This window comes from Rosa rugosa, chromosome 3 (genome assembly GCF_958449725.1).
Source record: "Rosa rugosa chromosome 3, drRosRugo1.1, whole genome shotgun sequence".
Lineage (NCBI taxonomy): Eukaryota > Viridiplantae > Streptophyta > Magnoliopsida > Rosales > Rosaceae > Rosa > Rosa rugosa.
Window position 1 is genome coordinate 36346487 of NC_084822.1, and position 21629 is coordinate 36368115.

Genomic DNA, 21629 nt, shown 5'->3' on the forward strand with positions numbered 1-21629 from the left:
ACAGCGCACTAAAATGGGTCCTCAAAGACGATTAGGCCTTTATGTTGGCTATGACTCTCCAACCATAATCCGCTACATAGAACCCTTGACAGGTGATCTATTTACCGCTAGATTTGCGGATTGTCACTTTGATGAGACAGTCTTCCCGCCTTTAGGGGGAGACATGAACACTAATGTTCATCAAAAAGGACAGGAATTGTCGTGGTTTGTCCCCACTTTGTCCCATCTTGATCCCCGAACCGCACAATCTGAAAAAGAAGTGCAGAGAATTCTCGATCTTCAGAACGTAGCAGAATCGATGCCTGATGCGTTTTCTGATATCGCTAAAGTGACGAGATCACACATACCTGCTGCAAATATACCTGCAAGGATTGATGTCCCTAAAAGACATAATGCCATCTCAAAAATACATGAGAATGGCGCCAACGTTCCCTCTATGGGTGACACATTGGCTAGGCCCATGGCTCCTGCCAGGAAGCGCGGGAGACCTATAGGTTCGATGGATTCTCGCCCAAGAAAGAAAGCGAGTTTGGCACAAAATAATCCATTAATCATAGATATGAATAATCCATCTCACGAGAATACTCCGGATTATGGTTATGTCCAAGAGACATCATTGGGGGACGCTCCAATGTCAGAACCAACTCCAGAGAATAGAGAAATCTCCATAAATTACAATAGTGTACATGAGATGATGGATAGAAATTCTATGGCAATTGATGATGCGTTTGCATATCATGTTGCAAAAGGAATCATAGAATATGATGATATCGAGCCTCGCTCTGTTGAAGAATGTCAACGAAGAGCGGATTGGCCTAAATGGAAAAATGCGATCCAGACTGAATTGGATTCACTAACAAAGAGACAGGTATTTGGGTCTATAATGCTGACACCACCAAATATAAAGCCTGTTGGCCATAAATGGGTCTTTGTTAGAAAGCGTAATGAGAAAAATGAGGTGATGAGATATAAAGCCCGCCTTGTGGCACAAGGTTTCTCACAACGCCCTGGAATCGACTACGAGGAGACATACTCTCCCGTAATGGACGTTATAACGTTCCGCTACCTTGTCAGTTTGGTAGTTTCCGAAAAACTTGACATGCAGCTTATGGATGTGGTTACAGCATATCTCTATGGGGATCTAGATTCAGAGATATATATGAAGGTTCCTGATGGACTTCAATTACCAAAATCAAGTGGTTCTAAACCACGGAGCGCGTTTTCAATAAAATTAAGACGCTCACTATATGGATTGAAACAATCCGGACGGATGTGGTATAACCGTCTAAGTGACTACTTGATTGGAAAGGGATATGTTAACAACGAAATATGCCCTTGCGTGTTCATTAAAAGAACAAGTTCCGGATTTGCAATTGTAGCAGTTTATGTCGATGACATGAACCTAATTGGAACTCTAGATGAGTTAAAAGAAACTGCTAAATATTTGGAATCCGAGTTTGAGATGAAAGATCTTGGGAAAACACGGTTTTGCCTCGGAATAGAACTCGAGCACCGTAGTGATGGGATTATGATCCATCAGTCAGCATATACTCAAAAATTACTAAGGCGCTTTAATGAAGATAAAGCAAAGCCTGTAAGTACTCCCATGATCGGCCGAAGTCTTGAGCCCACAAAAGATCCGTTTCGTCCAAGGGATGAGGACGAAGAATTATTAGAGGCTGAAGTACCCTATCTAAGTGCGATAGGCGCATTATTGTATTTAGCTCAATGCACAAGACCGGATATCTCATTCGCAGTGAACTTGTTAGCTCGACATAGTTCTGCGCCAACACGCCGCCATTGGATTGGCATAAAGACAATCTTTCGATACTTAAAGGGTACGATTGATATGGGCTTGTTTTATCCCTACAAAGAGAAAAGAAAAGACGGAAGCATGAGATCAGACCCCATGAGGCAAAAAGCCACCTTCCGTAATGTAGACGCCGGCGACACCATCAATGGTGACCGACGTTCTCCTCCTCCCCTCCATCAAAATAAAAATAATGTTTTGATGGGATTTGCTGATGCGGGGTATCTCTCTGACCCCCATAAAGGTCGCTCCCAAACAGGTTATGTCTTTACCATGGGAAGCACGGCGATATCTTGGAGATCTACAAAACAAACCCTTGTCGCTACTTCCTCAAATCATGTAGAGATTATTGCTCTACATGAAGCTGTGCGTGAATGCATATGGCTAAGGTCTATAAATAGACACATTCGAGGAACTTGTGGTTTGAAGTTTACCACAGATAAACCTACATGCATTTATGAAGATAATGCAGCTTGTATTGAGCAAATGAAATTAGGTTTCATCAAGGGTGACAATACTAAACATATATCACCGAAATTCTTCTACAATCAGCAACAGCAAACACTTCTAAACATTGAAGTAAATCAAATCCGATCAGAGGATAATGTAGCGGACTTATTTACTAAGTCGCTACCAAAAAGCCCTTTCGAGAAGCATGTGAAGAGCATCGGATTAAGAAGGTTATCCGAACTCCCATGATCTTCAGGGGGAGAATAAATCAGGGGGAGTATCTAGAAACATACTCCACACTTAATGCGCGTTGCACTCTTTTTCTCCTTCGACCAAGGTTGTTTTTTCCCACAGGGTTTTATTACTTGGCAAGGTTTTTAACGAGGCAATTTCGAAGCGCACGGCTTAGACAAATACTATCGACATGAAATATCCAAGGGGGAGTGTTGTAGTATATATGAAACATGTTGTATTGTTCATTATATAAAATGTCTATGTCATGTATAAGATAAGTATTTGAGTGAATAGCATAGGTATAGTGACTTGTGAGTCAAGCTTTATGCCAATGGGGAACAAGTGTGGCAATCATCATCACAAACCACAATGTGGAGCTGCAAATGGAGATGCCACAATGGAAGGCTACAAATGAAGATGCCATCAAGTTGTATCATTATTTACTTCAAATGTATCCCTATAAATACCTCCTATTGAATGAAATGAAACACACACTTGAATCTCTATTCCCTCTCTCTCTCTGTCAATTTTGCTTGTCCTTAAACAGTACAAATAATTTTCTATTATTTGAGTGACTAGATTCTTTCTATTATCAGACATATAATAAACAAGTAGATTGTACCATGAAAAAAAATATACAGATGTGGGTATCTTCATTATGCATTCACCAACAGCTTCACACGCATTTAACAAAAATTGATCATTGTGCATTCAGCTTGACAGAAAAGAGAGATGTCATAAACTTTTGCACATGTGCATGTTCTTTCTTAATTAATCCTTATGCCGTTGTTTGATTAAGTGTTAATGCACTAATATTATCACTTACTTATTCACATTCATCTAGTGGTGGTATTTCTTATCTACAATGTTAACAGAATGTTTCAGTTAGTCCCTCATTCAAGATAAGAAAATGTTAACAAGATAAGAAAAAGTTGATTAAAAGGAGAAAATCTTAGATTTTCTCCTTTTAATCAAGTGTCTACTTTAGATTTCTGATCTTTTCTTTTCGTGCACAAATTGTATATTGAAGGATGAAGAGGGATATTCAAGGTCTGAAAACTTTTAGAGATGGAAGACACAGCAATAGGGCGAGCAAAAGAACTCAGTGCGCCAGCGTTCACGGTGGTCGACCACAAAATAGGCTTGCACAACCCTGAGGACGCTGTGCAAACACGCAGCAGAGAATTAGGTGTTTGCAGGACAAGGGGTTCTTTAGTGCAAGAGACTAAGAGAGAAAAGACGTATAATTCAACTAAACAGAGAAAAGATCCACCATTTTTGTCTGAATAAGACTTGCTAATATCTTACGGAGTTACAGTTACAGATATGGTAGTTTTACGTACATACGTATTACAACCACAAGTTCATGTACATATCATACTGTATACCTAGAAGGGTACTAGGCAATGATCTCATTTGTTGGTATGTTATGCAGTGGGATAAGAGGCTTCCATAGCAATACCACAGAGGCCTTCCGGTGCATCAACATCTCTTTGCATTCTTATGTACCCTTGTTCACCCCATTCTGCTCCCCATGAGTTATTCACCAACCAATACTTAGTCCCATCATCGCTGACACCATAACCAACAGCGGTGACACCATGGTCTAGACTCGTTCCGCATGTTCCTGTGAAAACACCACTTGAATAGAATTGGAAATCAGATCCGCTGGCATCAATGGCAACAGAAATAGGTTGATTAGCAACAGCATTAAGTAGGGCGCTTTCACTGTTTGCAGGCACATCTTCGTGGCCAGTTATCGAGGCTGCATGGTTTGCTTCCTTCTTGGCATTGCATGTACCATCAACACCTGTGTAGGGATAATTGGCCTCGGTGCTCAGTCCATGGTTTTGATTGATGAACTGAAAGGCATCATCCATGAGGCCACCCTCACAGCCTTGGTCTTCACCATTAACATCACAGTCAACTAGCTCTTGCTCGGACAAGGAAATCAGTTTACCAGTTGTGAGTTGAGTAATTCCTTCCATGGCTCCCACTGCTGAGAACGCCCAACAGCAACCTGTAGCAAATTGATGGCAGTCAGAATAGAAAGCATTTAAAGTCTATAAGGGGAGCTGTAGAGAGCCTGATCTCTAAATAAAAATCAGTAGAAGATTCATTACCACATTGGCCTTGGTCCTTGATCGGGGTAACAGCTCCTTTCTGTCTCCAGTCCATTGTTGCTGGCACAGTAGCATTTGCATATTTGAAAGAAGTGGTCTTTGTGGAACATTCATGAGCCTTAAATCGATTTCTTGAGGCTGTGAACTCTTCATTTGTAAGGTCTGCAAATCCATTGACACTTAGTTTGTAAGGTTTGTTTGCTTCGTCCTTGGAAGATTCTATAAATGCTACATTTTCCTTGAATATCTTGAAGCGCCTCTCCTTCTCATCAATATTGCTGTATACGCGTCCGTAACGAGTCATCCATTGCTCGTATCTCCCATACATTAATGCATCTTGCAGGCTGCGAGAAGTGGCTTCAGAAGACCAAGCCCCCAACATGAGGATCAAGGCCAAACAGATACATTTGCTCTGGTTGATGAACTCCATCACAGGCTAGGATATGATGAAGTATATTAATGAGAAGGTATATAATGAAGGGGTCTACTGCTGAGTTTATATAGAGAAAAGGAATGGCCTTGCTGTGTTATCTCCGTGCCCCAAAAGTTGATCGATCTGCAATATTTGTGCCCCATAAAATGTTCTGATATCGACTTATTGTCTATCAATATAATTTGATGTCAGGACAAATTACTAGCCAAATCACCTGGTTAATTGTTCCTACAAAATGCTAGTGTTTTGTTTTACACGTACGCTGATCTAGAGTTCAACAAATCCAATAGAGGAGGCAACTATATCAATTGTAAGGATCTTGTTTAAGGACCAAGATGCAATTTAGTAAAGCCCAAGTGAAGATAGAACAAGGTTTAACATTACAGAAGTTCAGACCAAAACTTTCAACTGGTTTACAGAGTTGTAATCAGTAATAATCATACAGAGAAAAATACGTGAAAGCATACAATATTACACAAAGCAAACGAATGGATTCGTTATCCTTTATTCCATTTCGGATGTATCTCAAATTTTCCTCTTTCCAGGCTTAAGAAAACAGATGGGATTAACCTTTTGGCATATGTGAGCAAGGCAATTCTTTGAGACTAGGATTATAAAAATCGCGGTTCTTTGTTTGGAGATAAGTGAAAATTGACTACTCTTCTTCATTCAAATTAAATATGTGACTCGGTAAATCATTTAGCTTGGATACCTGAGGTTTAATTAGGGTACCGCTAGCATTTAGAGAACCTAGCTAGTAACCAATCTGGGTTTCTGTAAAAGATGACCAACGGATGCCCTCCATTGTGTACCATACACCAGGTACTAAAACTGCGCATGGCATATTGGACTGGAAATAAGAATACAAATTAACATTTCACTTCCACCATTAAATCTCTGCATATTTATTATCAAAATTTTGTAATCGAGTACGAAACTTATGTCTCTCTTGCACATGTACGTAATAGAAAGCTTGATCTATCAGTATTGTTCTAGCTCACCAGTGCCAACCATGCAAGAGAAAAAGTAACTGGAAGCAAGGTGAATAAGTAACAAACTAATAGCAAAGAATCGAATTGAACCAAAAGTATTCTAGTTAATGAGCCAATTTGCTCAAAAGACATTAGATGATTATATTTCTGAAGAAATTTACAGGAGGATCAGTACACAAAAAGTTCTCGAGGTCAAAGGGTTTCAAGCTCTCTTAAGCAGAAGCAACAGCTGTAACATCTTTGTTCGATCGGTTGTACTTCATGTGACTCTTGACGAGCTGCCCAGCTGCAATGGCAGACATGAGAGATAGCTCTCCAGCAAGAACAGAACCAGCTACAACACTGGCCAACTGCCTTGCATTTGATCCTGGTGCTTCTCTGTTAGCTCCCTTCACTCCAAGCATGTTCAAACAAGCGGACTGTGATGCAAGTTGGGTACCTCCTCCTACTGTGCCGACCTCAATAGAAGGCATGGTCACTGAGACGTGAAGATCCTTTCCATCATTGATGGCTTCCATCATGGTAATACAGTGAGAACTCTCAATGTTCTGAGCCGGGTCTTGACCAGTAGCTAGATAGACTGCAGAAACAATGTTACTAGCATGAGCATTGAAACCACCTAGAGCACCAGCAACGGCAGAACCAGTAAGGTTCTTGAGCATGTTAAGCTCCACCAAGGCCGCCACATTGGTTTTCAACACCTTACTCACTATGTCTCCCTTGATCACAGCCTCACACACCACAGATTTGCCACGGCCTTCGATCCAGTTGACAGCAGCAGGCTTCTTGTCTGAGCAGTAGTTACCAGAGATGCCAATTACATCCATGTCAGGGAAGTCATTCTGAAGGAAGTCGAGGACATTTTGAACACCTTTGGAGACCATGTTCATCCCCATAGCATCGCCGGTGCTGCAGCAGAATCTCATGTACAGGTTCTTCCCAGCAACTGCACACTTCACAGTTTGAAGTCTACCAAATCTGCTTGATTTGTTGAAGACCATGGAAATGGTTTCGTAATTGGCAGGGTCTTCCATGAAAAACTTCAATTCAGCAGCTCTTTTAGCAGAGTTGAATCTCACAACAGGTGCTCTGGTCATTCCATCTTTCAATAGCACACTGGTAGCTCCACCAGACAAGTTAATAGCCTTGCAACCACGGTTGGTACTAGCCACCAAGCAACCTTCAGTTGTGGCCATGGGGACAGAGAACTCTTTTCCATCAAGCATAAGAGGCCCAGCAATCCCAACAGGAATGGTGATATACCCAACTGGCATTTCACAGCATTGACCCAAAATGGACTCATAATCGAATCCCTCTAAAGGCAAACCCTCCAAAGACTTGCCTGTAACTCTCTGCAAAGCCTCACGCCTAATAGAAGCTGCTCTCTTGCAATCACCGAGCTTTGACTCAAGTGAGTATGAAGGAATGGTTCCGGCAACCACGGCCTTGATAATCTCTTCGTCTTCTGCAGTCGGTGGTGGAATCTCGATCGCTGGCTTTTCATAAGACACCTTCTGGGTAACTTTAGGTGAAGCAATTGGAGCAATTTTGGGAATTGAACAATCAAGGGCCTGGCCGCAAGGAACTTTACGAGCATCCTCCTTGAGAATAATCTCTTCCTCGTCATCGTCGGCGGCCCAGATGTCACTACTGGGCTGGAGAAAGAGGGACTGAACAAAATCGATGCCGAAGAAGCCGAGGAGATAGATGAAGGAGGCTACAAGAGCAAGGATGGCAACAATCTCAGAGAGATGAATCATGTGGAGAGGAGTGTTGGTACGGATCTTCTCGCGCCAGCTAGTGAGCAAGAAGTAGACAACGGAGAAGAAGAGGGTGAAAAACACAGCGTTGGTTATGTAGAGAGGGAGAGACATGGCGTCTGAGGCAGAGGCCTTTGGGACTTGATCGTCGACAAACTTGACTTTCATTTTCATGGGCTTTCCTCCGTGCTCCATTGGATGTGAGAGATGCTAAACAAGCCGCTGGTGATCAGAGGAAAGGAGTGAGCTGAAAGGAAAGTGGAGAAAGGCTAATTGTCTGTGTTGGTTTGAGTTCGAAGTATTTGGGGCTACAATATATATATAGTGCTGGTTGTGATGCAGGAAGGTACCTAGAGGCTCATCAGTGTTGAGTTGCAGAATTGCAGTATTACTATATTTGGGTCAAGCCACGTTTTAAACTTTCAACACAGCATTATTAGTCAAATGAACACGCCTATTTTATATTGGTTGTCTCCTTCCTGGCTCTTTCTCACTCTAATACTCTTCATTGTGTATTCATATTCATCTTCGTCTTCATCTTCATCTAGCCAGTTATTGGCCATGTAAATTCGAATAGCTTTCTAGATTTTCACCCTCGTTCACCACTTTGTCTTATATTTGTGAGAATGTATATTTATTCTAATGTTGCATTATTGTTTACTGTTTTGAACTTTTGACTGACACCAAGGTTTGACAGTCGAGAAAAAAAAAAAAAAAAAGAAGAAGAAGAAGTAACATTTGAGTTAATGTTGGAGGTGAAAGTCTTCTTTCGGTTTTGGCCACTGAAGTAAGATTCTATTTAATCCAGTGTTTGCTGTATGAGTTTTAATTTTAGATTTGGGCCGAATTTGAATCTGAATTTGGGTTCTGAGTCATATCTATATCCGGATCTTAGATCTGCGACAGCTGCTCATTTTGTTTTAGTTCTAGTTTTGGTTCTGGGGAGCTTGTCTGCTAATGTTCGAGTTTTTGTCATCCTCAGTGGCTTTTGATCTCCTGGTGAGCGAATCACCTCTGTTGCAGTGATATATGCGGTGCAACGATGCCTCACTGCATCAAGTCACATCGAGGTTTCCAAGGGACTACATGCCGACTCCCTCCACCCTGGCTCTTGCCCTGATACCTCTGGTATTCCTGGAGATGAGCCGACAATAGCAGCACAACCTGGTTCACCTCCATACTCTTGTTATCCCACACTCTATTATTTCTCTCCGTCCAAACACCCCACAAATTATAAACAAAAGTTGCCCATAACTTGGAAGGCAATTGAGAAGCACAACCCCAAATCCACTCCAAAAAGTTGCCCATAACTTGGAAGAGTAAGCCGACCGTACCACCCCAGGCACGACATCCAACACTCCCTTGACATACGGACAAAGCCTACATATATGTTCAATTGTCTCTTCCCCCACTCCACATAGAACACAAGGTCTTACCTCCAGAGGAAACTGTTTCTCAATCAATCTATCCATAGTAGGTAAACAATTGTTCAACACCTTCCATAGAATTTTTTTTGCCATACCTGGTACATTGGTAGACCATAGCTTTTTACATAAATCTTGCGTCTGCAAAGGCACCTCTTGTACTATTTCCTCCTCCAATAAGAGCCTGTACGCACTCTTAACTGAAAACAACCCTTTGGAATCAAAGTGCCACACCCAACGATCATGAACCCTTCTATTACTCAAAGGAATAGACAAAATAAAAGGGATGTCATCAACATGACAAACCTGTTGTATCAATGCTTCATTCCAGCAACCCTCATCATTCAAAAGGTGACTGACCTTCCAAAGAGGATATCTACCTCCGTGAACTGGTAATAAGCAAAAAGGTGCCGCTCTAGGTAGCTATGGGTCAGAAAGCAAGATATCGTTCCCATCTCCTACTTGCCAACGTGCCCCTTTGACAAGAACACTTCTAGCCTCATAAATACTCCGCCAAGAAAATGAAGGTGAATGATGAGGTGCAGCCTCCCAAAAAGAAGAAACTGGAAAGTATCTGGCCTTATACATTTTGGCAATCAATGAATTCGGATGTTGAACAATTCTCCAGCCCTGTTTTGCCAACATAGCCCTATTAAAAGCATATAAATCCTGGAAGCCCAATCCTCCTTCTTTCCTTGGTCGGCAAAGAAATTGCCAAGACATCCAATGAATTTTCCTTTGTTCATTAGAGCCTCCCCACCAAAATCTAGCATATCTCTGTTAAAGATCATCACACAATTTTTTTGTTAATTGAAAGCAGGTCATAGCATATGTAGGTAAAGATTGAGCTACCACCTTGATCAGAATATATTTGCCAGCACCACTAAGAAGCCGACCCTGCCAAGTTTGAAGTTTCTGTTCCAATCTCTCCTGAATATATTGAAAAGTACTAGTTTTATTCCTTCCAACATATGTAGGCAAGCCAAGATACTTCTCATGGGATTCCACTACATGAACTCCCAAAAAGGTAGCAATCAAATTCTGATTAGCACGATTCACATTTTTACTAAACGTAACAAAACTCTTATGGAAGTTAACTTGCTGCCCAGATGCTTTTCCATACACCTTCAATACATTACTAATTTCATGACAAGCCTGTAAATTAGCAGTAGCATACAACATACTATCATCTGCAAAAAGAAGATGATTAACCATGGGAGTGCCATCACAAATAGAAATACCTGGCAACACACCTAGATCAGCCTTTGTCTTTAATAAAGCAGAGAGACCTTCTGCTCCGAGAAGAAACAAATATGGTGGTAAAGGATCTCCTTGTCGCAACCCTCTAGAAGGTACCACATAGCCCCTGGGCTTTCCCCGTACCAAAAAAGAATATCTGACAGAAGAAACACACTGCATAATCATCTGTACCCAACTGTGAGCAAACCCCATACATTCCATGACTTTCTGTAAAAAACCCCACTCCAATCTGTCATAGGCTTTACTCAAGTCCAATTTCAATGCCATAAATTCCTCCCCTGCTCTTTTATTATGAATAAAATGAGCTAGCTCATTGGCTGCCAAAGTATTGTCAGTTATCAACTTGCCTGGAATGAAAGCACTCTGAAAAGGCGTTATAATCAGAGGCAAAATCAACTTTAACCTATTGGAAATAACTTTCGAACACAACTTGTAAATGACATTACACAATGCAATTGGTCTTAAATCTGCCATAGTCTCAGGATTAGCAGTTTTAGGAATCAACAAATGTGCGTGAAATTGATCTGTTTTAGCAACTGACCAGTCCGTAGAAAATTGTGTACTACAGCAGTGATGCCATCACCTATACTCTCCCAATAATGTTGGAAAAATAGTGGCGGCATTCCATCCGATCCAGGCGACTTCGTAGGGTACATTTGGAACAAAGCCTCTTTCACTTCCTCACAGCTATATTGGGAACATAGCAGAATATTCATCTCTGCTGTAACTGAAGGAGAAATAGCCTTAAGAGTTTCCTCCAAAGCCCCACCATCAATAGTTCTTGCCTTATACATTTCTCAAAATAGTTCACAGCAATAGTTTCCAGACCATCATCATTTTCTTTCCAGTTCCCTAACTCATCATAAAGACCTCTAATGAAATTTTTGCTTTTCCTATTAGAAGCCTTATGATGAAAGAAACCAGTATTACGATCTCCCTCCTTGAGCCATGAAACCTTAGCTCGCTGACTCCAATACAATTCTTCCTCTGACAGCAGCCTTTCCAAGCGTTCCATCAACTGACCCTTCTCTACCAATACCTCTGGAGTCACTGACATACACAACAGCTCCTCCAACCGTGAACGAGTCTCCGACATTGCTTTCTGTCGGTCACCAAACACACTGCGCTGCCAATCATCTAACGCAATACTGGTCCATGCAATCTTCTTCGAAACCTGAAACATTGGTTGTCCCAGATCTAGACGTTGCCACTACTGCTGAACGATCTCATGACAACCATCATGCTTCAACCACAATGATTCAAACTTAAACCTGTGATATCGCTTCCTCTGAACAATCGGAACTGCACTGATACAAAGCAAAATAGGGATATGATCCGACTTGCTAGGCTGCAAATGGATCACCTGAGAATGGCCGAAACTATCTGACCACGCCGCCGTAGCAACCACCCTATCCATCCTAACCTTCGTCTCCGAATCACTCCAAGTAAATGGACATCCGTAATACCCTAGGTCCACCAATTCCGCATACCCCAGCGCCTCCTGGAAACCTCGCATTTGACTCTCCGGTCGTGGCCTACCATCCAGCTTCTCTGAGGCCAACAAGATCTCGTTAAAGTACCCAAGAACAACCCACGGTAAACTGTCATCATCACTCAAAGCCCTGAGAAGATCCCAGGATTCATGACGATCTGCTGCACCTGGGTTGCCGTAAAACCCCGTGAACCGCCACCGCAAGAAGCCATCTCCTTCATCTACCACTGCATCAATAAAACGGGCAGTAGAAGGCTGCCGTATTTTGACCTTTACTTCGTCATTCCAGAATAAACCTAGTCCACCAGCCTGCCCAACGCTCATCACGCCCTCTGCATGATCAAACCCTAGGTTACGTTGTAGTCTGTCGAACTCCTCTTTATCTCTGATCTTCGTTTCAATCAGAAACACCAATTTCAGATTATGCTGTGAGATTAAAATCTTCAAAGCACGCCTAGTGGAAGGATTACAAATCCCTCGACAATTCTAGAACAAAACGTTCATGGCCATTAGAATCTTTTAGATCAAAGAAACCCTAGGTTTCCGATCGCAACCCTAGCTCCGAGAAACTAGGTCAAAAAGTATATCTAGAAGGTGCAATTATTGAAAGGGAAAATGATATATCTTAACCAGATATGAAAATCCTTATTGATCCAATAAGATGTCTACTTTCTATTTCTTGAATAAAAAAAAATAAAAAAAAAATAAAAAATTGAAAACTAAATGTTATTGAAAGGGAGCATGATATGTCTTGACTAGATTTGAAAAATTCATAACCATGTGCATTTGTAGGTGAGCAATAATGTGCCAAAGATTGTTCCGTATTAGTTGCTGTGCTTAATCACCACATGGAGGATAATTCTGAGGTTAGCCGGATTTTAGATGATTGTAAAAATTATATGCTTGTTTTTTATTATGTTAGAATTCGGCATGTTTATCGTGAAGCAAATAGTGTAGCCAACAGGTTGACTCACTTTGTTAGTTTAGATCATATTATGGATCTTTCTTTAGTTGAGGCACCTGATTTCTTGCAGGATTTCCTCTATGAGGATAATTGTAACGTAACTATGTATGCTCGGGGCACAGGTATTATGTCTCCCTGATGCAGCAAAAGATTATTAATAATAACATGGGCGTGGGGATGATCGTCCTAGCTTGACTGGATTCTAAAACCCATATATTAAAAAAAGGGCAAAATTCTGTTTAGTCCCTGTACTATGACTCTGTCATCGTTTCAGTCCCTGACATTCTAATTTAATCTGAAGAGTCCCTGTGGTTACAATTTCCGTCTAATAGGTCCTCGCTGTCCAAATTCTCTGTTAACTAGCTGACGTGGCAGAACAAGCCTACGCCAACTCAGCGCCACATAAGCGTGGTGGATGTTAAAATGTCGAGAATAACCCTAGCCTCCCCTTTCAGCTTTTTTTTTTTTTTTCTGTTCTTTTTTTCTCTTTTCTGTTCTTTTGTTCTTGCTGCAACCTCTTCTTCCACTTGTTCATTTACCCAAACACGTGCTCATCACCTTGGCTCCGGAAAGGAAAAGAAATCCAAGAACTCCATCTTCTTCTTCCTCTCAAATCATCATGTAGCGAACTACAACATAGTTAATAATCTTGATTCTCCATACAAGGGCACAACAATAGGCTTATAAAACGAAAGAACTATAAGTGCCTAGTATTAACAGAACCCTCTTTGTTATAATGCAGGGCACCAACAAGCTTCTTCCCAAAATCTTGCAATTGGTGTCTCAAAGACACGGAATAAACTACAACACCACCCACATTTAAGCAAGTCAAGAACAAGCCTCATCTTCCCAAAAAAGTCATATCACACACAAACTACAAAGAAGTTCATTCTTATAAGCAAGTCATGCCCATCCTTGGCTTTTGAATCAAATGCTTGACAAACTGGATTCGAATTACTAAAATGCAAGGCTTTAATAGGATCCTACACAGAAATTCCCAAACCAAATTACATAAACCTCCCAATTCAAACACCCAAAGACACAAACTTCTCAACCAAACACTAACTCATTCCGAGTCAACAGAGCGCCAGAGGCCGTGTTTGGGAACCTAAAATCGAAATTCATAAACGCGTTTTTGGGGTACCTGCGAGATTGTCTTGGAGTATGAATAGGGTAGCAGATTCACCAGCCACATCTTCTCCGAGTGAAGCTTGTACCGGCCGTTCGGGGTCTTGAAATACACCTTTACCAGGGACTGGGTTTACACCATCAGAAACGAGTCTGGTACCAACGAGTCAACTCGGTGAAGAATGCATAAACACCACTTTTTCTAAATCATCACCAAGATCTTCCTCCATAAGAGCATCAATCCCAAACGAAGCTCCAGTGGATCGTGTTTTGGAGCATAACAAAAGCATCTTTCATCTTGAAGTCCCGAGCCCTCAGAAACTTGAGAAGAATCACACCCCAAATTGAAACCTCTTTGGAAAAATCGCGGATTGCGATATTTCCTTGGCTACTTCCTCTGCTTCCTTCACTGGGTTCTCCTTGATTTTGGTCTCATGGAGTGGGTTTGTGTCGGATTTCGATACAAGAGTGTCTTCTTTACTTTTGAGGTTAGATTTGATGAGAGGAAGAAGAAGGGCTAGGTGATGAGGCCGATGTTTGGGTTTGAGGAAGAACTGAAGAAGAGATTGCAGCAAGAACAAAAGAACGGAAAGGAGAAAAAAAGAACAAAAAAAAAAAAGCTGAAAGGGTTATTCTCGACATTTTAACATCCACCACGCTTACGTGGCGCTGAGTTGGCGTAGGCTTGTTCTACTACGTCAGCCAGTTAACGGAGAATTTGGACGGCGAGGACCTATCAGACGGAAATTGTAACCTCAGGGACTTTTCAGATTAAATTAGAATGTCAGGGACTGAAACGACGACAGAGTCATAATATAGGGACTAAACAAAATTGCAAAAAAATAAAAAATAAAAAAATAATAATGTGCCAAAGATTGGATCATATTGTCCAAACAAATTTTTCAAAGGTGGCCAGCGAAAGAATACTTTGACTTGTCGGCTTGGAAGTCAAACAAGCAAGGATGGTCGGCCTAAAGATTTTGGAGTCGAAAGCGAAATAAATTGACAGGGCTCAACATCTGTCAATACATTAGCCTTTTTTTTTCAATAAAATTAATCGATATAAAAGAATTATTATATAAACATAAAATGAAAATTGCATGACACAATAAATGAATGTATAATAATCAAACATTTTTTTCTCTGCAACTGATAACCAAGCTGAAATTATGAAAGACTATCAAATTCATCATAATATAACAACAAATTTACTTATAAATTAACTTTTTATTTCAATATAAGCTAATAAAGAAGGTGAAACTAGAGCTTCGAATCATTCTGCTATGTATATGAATTTTTGTCTTCTAGCGTTGAGTAAAATGGAAGCAACCTAACCTATGAAAAATGAGATTGTGGGAAAGCAATACAAACGTCGTGCTACTAGGTGAAGTGGTACAGTGCTACACTGCATGTAGATGGTAAGAGTTCACCATTTTTTTTTTCAATGAGAGGATCTTGATAACAAATGAGTGGTGCTAGTTGAACCTCCAAATTTGCTATTTAGATCTCCCCTACTTAGTACACCTCTAATTTTCTTTTTAGAATACTTGAAATGCTAAGTAGACCTCTATAGTGTTACCAAAACACCTTTGAACGTGAGATACAACGATCGGACGCTACTTTTTATCTGTATCTTCAACCATGAGAAGAAGAATGATCAAAATCACATGGTAGCTCTTCTCAACCAAAATTACTCAGAGGGTTGGTTCTTGATCCTTGATATGTTGCTGGAATCCCTTTGGATTCGCTAAAAAAAGGATTTCAAGGGTTTTAGGTATGAAGATCGAGGGTGGCGAGGCGGCCCTCAAGGAGAGACCATGTGGTGAAGGCGACGGCTCTATGATTTAGGACTAGCGAGTTGGTGCGGTGCTTGATTTCGTTCTCAGTTATGGCTGCTAATAGAACTCAGGGCTGGAGCGGTGACTCCTTTGATCGCTACAAGGAATACAGGTTTGCATCTATCTCTCAGTTTTGAATTTTGAATTAGAATTTCGAATTTTGGCCAACAATTTCAATTAAATTTGGATTCTTTTAAATTGTGTTTTCTCTAATCTTTGAGTAGTTCAATAGTGCTTGTTTTCTATATGTCATTGTCTGCTTATTTGCGGTTGGTGAAAACCTCTTTAGTTGATGAACAATTTGTTGTTGTCTTCATCTCCAGCTTTGCTTGAAGAACGGAATCAGCTTTCGTGCTCAGAAGCTATCAACTTGGTATTTTCTTGCTTCTTTTTTTTTTGGTACATCTACCCTGATTTGGTCAGATTTCAATGGTTTCATACTTTCCATGATTAAATATAGGGAAAGTGCATGGTTAAATACATAAGTAGTTAAGTTTATGTTTTGGTCAACAACTTTATGGATTTCATTACAAGCTTATGAGATATCATACTATTATTGCCTAATAGTACTAAATACTTCAGCTTCTCATGGGTTTAGGTTTCAGTTGTTAATCATACAATTCATTGGCTCAGTATGTACGATGGTGGCTTGCTAATGTTGAGCTCTGCTCCAAAGCTTTGTTTATAGGCCTTTTTTTTTTTTTTTTTGTTTAAACATATGCTCCGTGATATTATAGATTTCTATTTAAACTCTTTGTTCTTGCAAATTTTCATTACATGTCTAGGATGAATTCTAAAACAAAGTTGTCATCTGTCTCAGTGCCTTCAACTTTGTGGAGAAGAATTTTGCTTACATTCAATTACACTAGGTGCTGCATTTCTTTTGTAACAGTTAAATTGTAAGGCTTCTTTTGTAAAGCTCTTTGAGATATTTATGTACTTTTGTCTACCTGTATTCTTCAATAACAATTTAGTTAAATGTTCAAATTTCAATCATCAAGTGTAAAAATCTCCGAAACTACTGTAATAGGACAACACTCTTTGTATTGCTGTAGATGGTTCTGGTATCTAGAATACAAATGTATAACTTTAGTGTATGCATTCCTCTCTCAGTTTGGTACAATTCTTGGCAAAGGATGTCCTGGAGACAATTTAAGCTGAAAAGTATGAAACACTTTGTTAACATCTAATTAAGAAAAAATATAAGCTTGAAAGATTGAAGGGAGAATATACATTGAAAGTGAAAAGAAAACTGAAGAGATTTGTAGTTTTGTACAGGAGGTAAGAATAGTATTATTATTATTTTTTTTCTTCTGATTTTTGATTTTCTCTCTTTCTTTTTTTCTTTCTCTCTTTGTCCTTATTTATCTTTTCATATAAGTCGATAAAGTCAAAAAACAATTGAAAAAAAATGGAGGTCCAAAGAGCAAATTTGGAGGTCCAATTAGAACCGCCCATAACAAATTACTCATCATTCAAGGTACAACGTTTTTCATTTCATCTTTTTATGGGAGGATTTTACTAACGAACATTTCATGGGCTAAAGTGTGTTCTTTTTTATATGTTTTATGGGTGGTGTATGACGACAAAATATTCATTGGCAAAAGTGATTGTGTTTATATGTAATTTTTATGAGTGACTTTTACTGATGAAGATTTCGTCCGAATAATTGTGTCACTTTTTATTTATTTATTTTTCTTATGGGTGCATTTTATGAACGAGCATTTTGTTTTTTTTTTTTGAAATAAGTAGTACTCGATTCATATATAATAACTCAGGCCAGAATGACACAATATAGATCCCCTAGTGGGATGATTCACGTACCATTACATTTAAAAATTTCCGCTCCTTTATTCAGATGCCTAGTAGAACTAAATCTATTTGAAACAGTTTTTGATTGTTCACTTTTGAAAATATTGAAAAGGTACAAGTGGGTTAAGTCCGAGGTCTCGCTCCTCGTGTTTTTCTTTGGTGGCCGCAAGGCTGAGTTTTCAAACCCAAATCACAGATCGCCTTTCCTGATCTCCTTCCAATCTTTTTCCATCTTTCCATTGATTTGGCTCTCATCTCCCTTACCTTCTTCACCCCATTTCATGTCGAGCATCCACATGGGCGCCTTCATTGATGAGATAGAGGTCTCGCAGCGGGTGGTGGATTTGTTGCCAGCCTTCCCTTGGCTGGTTGGCCGTTTTGCTTCCGAGGAGAAGATGGTGGCTGCTCTGGGTCAGATTGTGCACCTCTGCTCTTGCTCTTGGTTTCTTGATCCAGGGGGAGGTGGTGATGCTGGTGAAGGTGGTGTTGTCAGCGGCGACGATGCTGACGGAGGTGCTCCTAGCCATTTTGTTCCAATGGTGGTTAGGGTTGTTTTGGGCCCCCAGGTTGTCTTCAGCCCTAGTGGTGGTGATGTTGGCCATGGCGGCATTCCGGGTTGTGGCTATGGCAGCGCAGACGGTGTTGGTAAAGCCAGTGGTGTCGGCACTGTTGCTAACGGCGGCAGCGCTAAAGTCAATCTGCTTCTAGGGTGGCTAGGGTTTGATTCTTGCCCTAGGCTTATCTTTGGGCTTGAATGTGGGCTTCGTAGCCCACTCTTGGTTTTATTTTAGTATTTTTGTTTTTGTTTTATTTTTCTTTTCGTTGTGTTTTAATAATGGAACGGAGCTCGGTAGGGAAGGTTTAGGGCCCATATGAGGCAGTCTTTTGAGTATTTCCCTTCTCTTTTCCCTACCGTTAGGGTGTGCTGTGTTTGTCAGTACAGAGTTATGTTTAGGTTCTCATTTTTACGGGGCCATACACGTGGCGGGTTCCTTTGTAACTTTGTTGGCCGAAGTAATGAAAGTGTTCACGTTTGTCCTAAAAAAAAAAAAAAAATCTATTTGAAACAAAAGATAATAGTGTGTGAAAGTTTCTTTTGCCAATGCGCCCAATTGCGGTGCGCCAGAAACTATCAATACAGATGTAAGGAACAAAGCTTCATTCTGCAGGCAAGACACTAGAATCTCAAACTTTCTCCTATGATCCCCATAAGAGTATGTAGTTGGATCAGTCATCCGGGATCCCAAATACAAAACCCTATACAGCTAGAGCCTATTAGTTTGATCCATAAATGGACCCAAATCCAAAGAATACATCCAAGTGTTTTGGGCACCAAAATCCTATCAGATTTCAGCACCCAATCAAATCTGAGCCACCAAATTGAATTGGGCCTCCAAAATGATTTGGGTACCCCTATTGTGCCTCCGCTCCACGACCTCGCCTGTGCTAGTCCAGCAGTTTGCACCACCACCTTGTCAGTTTCTTCAAGACTGTGCCATGACCACCGCCAACCTACAGGAAAGAAGCAGATCATAATGACTGCATAGCCACCTCAGAGTGATCTTGAGGTGTCCCCTAGGCGGTCTGATCCACCCACATTCAAGAAAACCTCCCTTTTCCGTAAGCGTAGATCGGTGGAGAGCCAAGGCTCTGGCCATCTGTCTCCAACCCAAGAGATCACAAGAGACATCAGAAGATTCTGCTGCCCACCAACATGGTCCACCGGAAGGGGTAGCAGATTAGAGACTCGATCCATTTGAAGAGCGGCGAACAAGTCTTGTCCCTGAAGACCAAATCTTGACACCGACTGGGCGGCGCATGATCCTTTTCTCAAGCAAAGAATTGGCGCTGATAGAGGTTTTGGTTTGCGATAAACACCGCCATGGAGACCCTTGCCAGTAGCGGCTAAGGTTTAGAGAGAGTCTAATAAGTTATTCTCACTTGGTTTCCAACTCTTGTATGAACGAGCATTTTGTTGGTAAAGGTGTGTCAACTTTTATATATTTTATGGGTGGCTTTCGATGAAGAAATAGTAATCGGTAAAGGTGTATGCCTTTGTATTTTATTTATTTTTATGGGAGATTTTAGTCGATGAAGATTCGGTTGGCACTACTATGTATCCCTTTCCAAATGGGAGGTTTTTTCTTAAAAGGTACATAGGGGTCATCATTTGGTCCTTCGACCCTAAGCCCGCCCGGCCCATAGGGTCCCTACCCGACCCTTGCATTAGGGCGGGCCGGCCCGACCCTTTCTCAAATAGGGTAGGGTAAGGGTCATGCAATTGAAACCCGGCCCGGCCCTTCGGCCCTACCCTTTTGAGCCCGTTAGGGCCAAGCCTGGCCCGGCCCTCTAGGCCCTACCCGTTTAAGCCCTAATAATTTTCTATTTTTTCTATTTTAAAAATAAATTTCTTTTTTTTCTATAGCATACAACTTATCTCTTTTTTGGTAATTGATTTCCTCAGCTTTATTTTCTTTAATTCTTGTTTCCTTTGTTAAATAAAAATTAATTAAGAGTTTTAGAAAGATAGTTAATTAAATATAACCACATTAACTAATATTTACAAATGTTATAACTTATAAGTTAATTTCAATATATATATATATATATATATATATATATATATATATATTAAATATGATCAACAAAAAACAATGAGTATGACCATGGAGCCACATTTTAAGGAAAAAAGAATAATTTATTTCTTTTTGTTAAACAAATTAAAGCCCTTTTAGGCCCATTTCGGCCCTATTTGGAAGGCCGGCCCAACCCGGCCCTTTTGGCCCAGTGACTCAGGCTTTTCGGGCGGGTAAGGGTTAGTATATTTAAGCCTCGGCCCTATCCTACCTGGCCCTAAATTTTGTTGACTTTGACTAGGCCCGGCCCGACCCTACCCTAAGCCCTAAAATTTAGGGTAGGGCCGGCCCTAGCCCGGCCCATGATGACCCCTAAAGGTACATATGTTCTTATCTTAAATGGGTGGATTTTTCCTTCAAATACTTCTTGAGAAATCATTTTAATTTTTAGGGTGCGTCTATTGTCAACCTACCATTTTATTTGTTCACCCTAGTTGCTCAGTACACCCTACATTTTAATACCAATTATTAAATTTACTTATTAAACCCATTTCTCTTTCCAAAATTATCCTTATATGACATATCTAATTAAAAAGATTTTTTTTTAATAAAAATCTCTCATTTAATGTATTCTAATAAAAAAATAGAATATATTAAAGTTTCCTAATAAAATTACAATCTGATTTACTTCCATATTTTTTAATTTTTTTCTTTCAGTTTCAATTTGTCTATATCAATCCATGTCAAAAGATTAGCAAGTTAACAACTATGAGTAACGAATAAGAGAATTTTTTTTTAGTGTGTTTTAAATTTTTACTTTTGGTATTCACAAAATGATAGCAAAGATTTAGACAAAACACTAATGATTTTATGAATTGAATAACGAATTAACGATGAGGACGAAACAAAAAGATAAAAAAAAAGTAACAAATTCAAATTTAGGTGGAGAAGATGAAGATTAATGTTATCAAATGAGAAATTAAATAGCCTTTGTATTCAAATTGGTTATGTATTTAGTTTTCCTTACAAATTTAAATTTTCGAAAATTAGTGTACTTATTAGTCATTTTACACTTGGGTAATATAATCTTTTAATAATTTATATGTTTGTAGGGTGAACTAAGAAAATAGTAGGGTGACAATAGCTACACCCAATTTTTATTATGTTTTCAGAAACTTTTGCCGACAAATATGTCATCATCATACTGTGTCAAGATTTTTTTTTCTTTTTCTTATATATATTTTAAATGAAACTTTGGGGCTCATTCGGTTAGGTAATATAGGCCTAGCTAGGGAATGGCCCACAGAGTTTGATAGCGAGATGAATCAGTTTT

At 40.0% G+C, this 21629-nt stretch overlaps 2 protein-coding genes across 2 annotated transcripts; both read right to left on the bottom strand.

Annotated features, from left to right (window-relative positions):
* Positions 1-3720: 3720 nt before the first annotated feature.
* Positions 3721-5092, bottom strand: LOC133736346 (senescence-specific cysteine protease SAG39-like). Its single transcript, XM_062163803.1, has 2 exons — positions 4618-5092; positions 3721-4514 (listed from the first exon to the last, which is right to left on the bottom strand). Exons 1-2 carry the CDS (start codon positions 5045-5047, stop codon positions 3922-3924), a joined length of 1023 nt encoding a protein of 340 aa, XP_062019787.1. The 5' UTR covers positions 5048-5092; the 3' UTR covers positions 3721-3921.
* A 1034-nt stretch (positions 5093-6126) lies between these two features.
* Positions 6127-8111, bottom strand: LOC133736344 (3-hydroxy-3-methylglutaryl-coenzyme A reductase 1-like). The gene has a single exon (XM_062163802.1). It carries the CDS (start codon positions 7995-7997, stop codon positions 6255-6257), a length of 1743 nt encoding a protein of 580 aa, XP_062019786.1. The 5' UTR covers positions 7998-8111; the 3' UTR covers positions 6127-6254.
* Positions 8112-21629: the final 13518 nt, after the last annotated feature.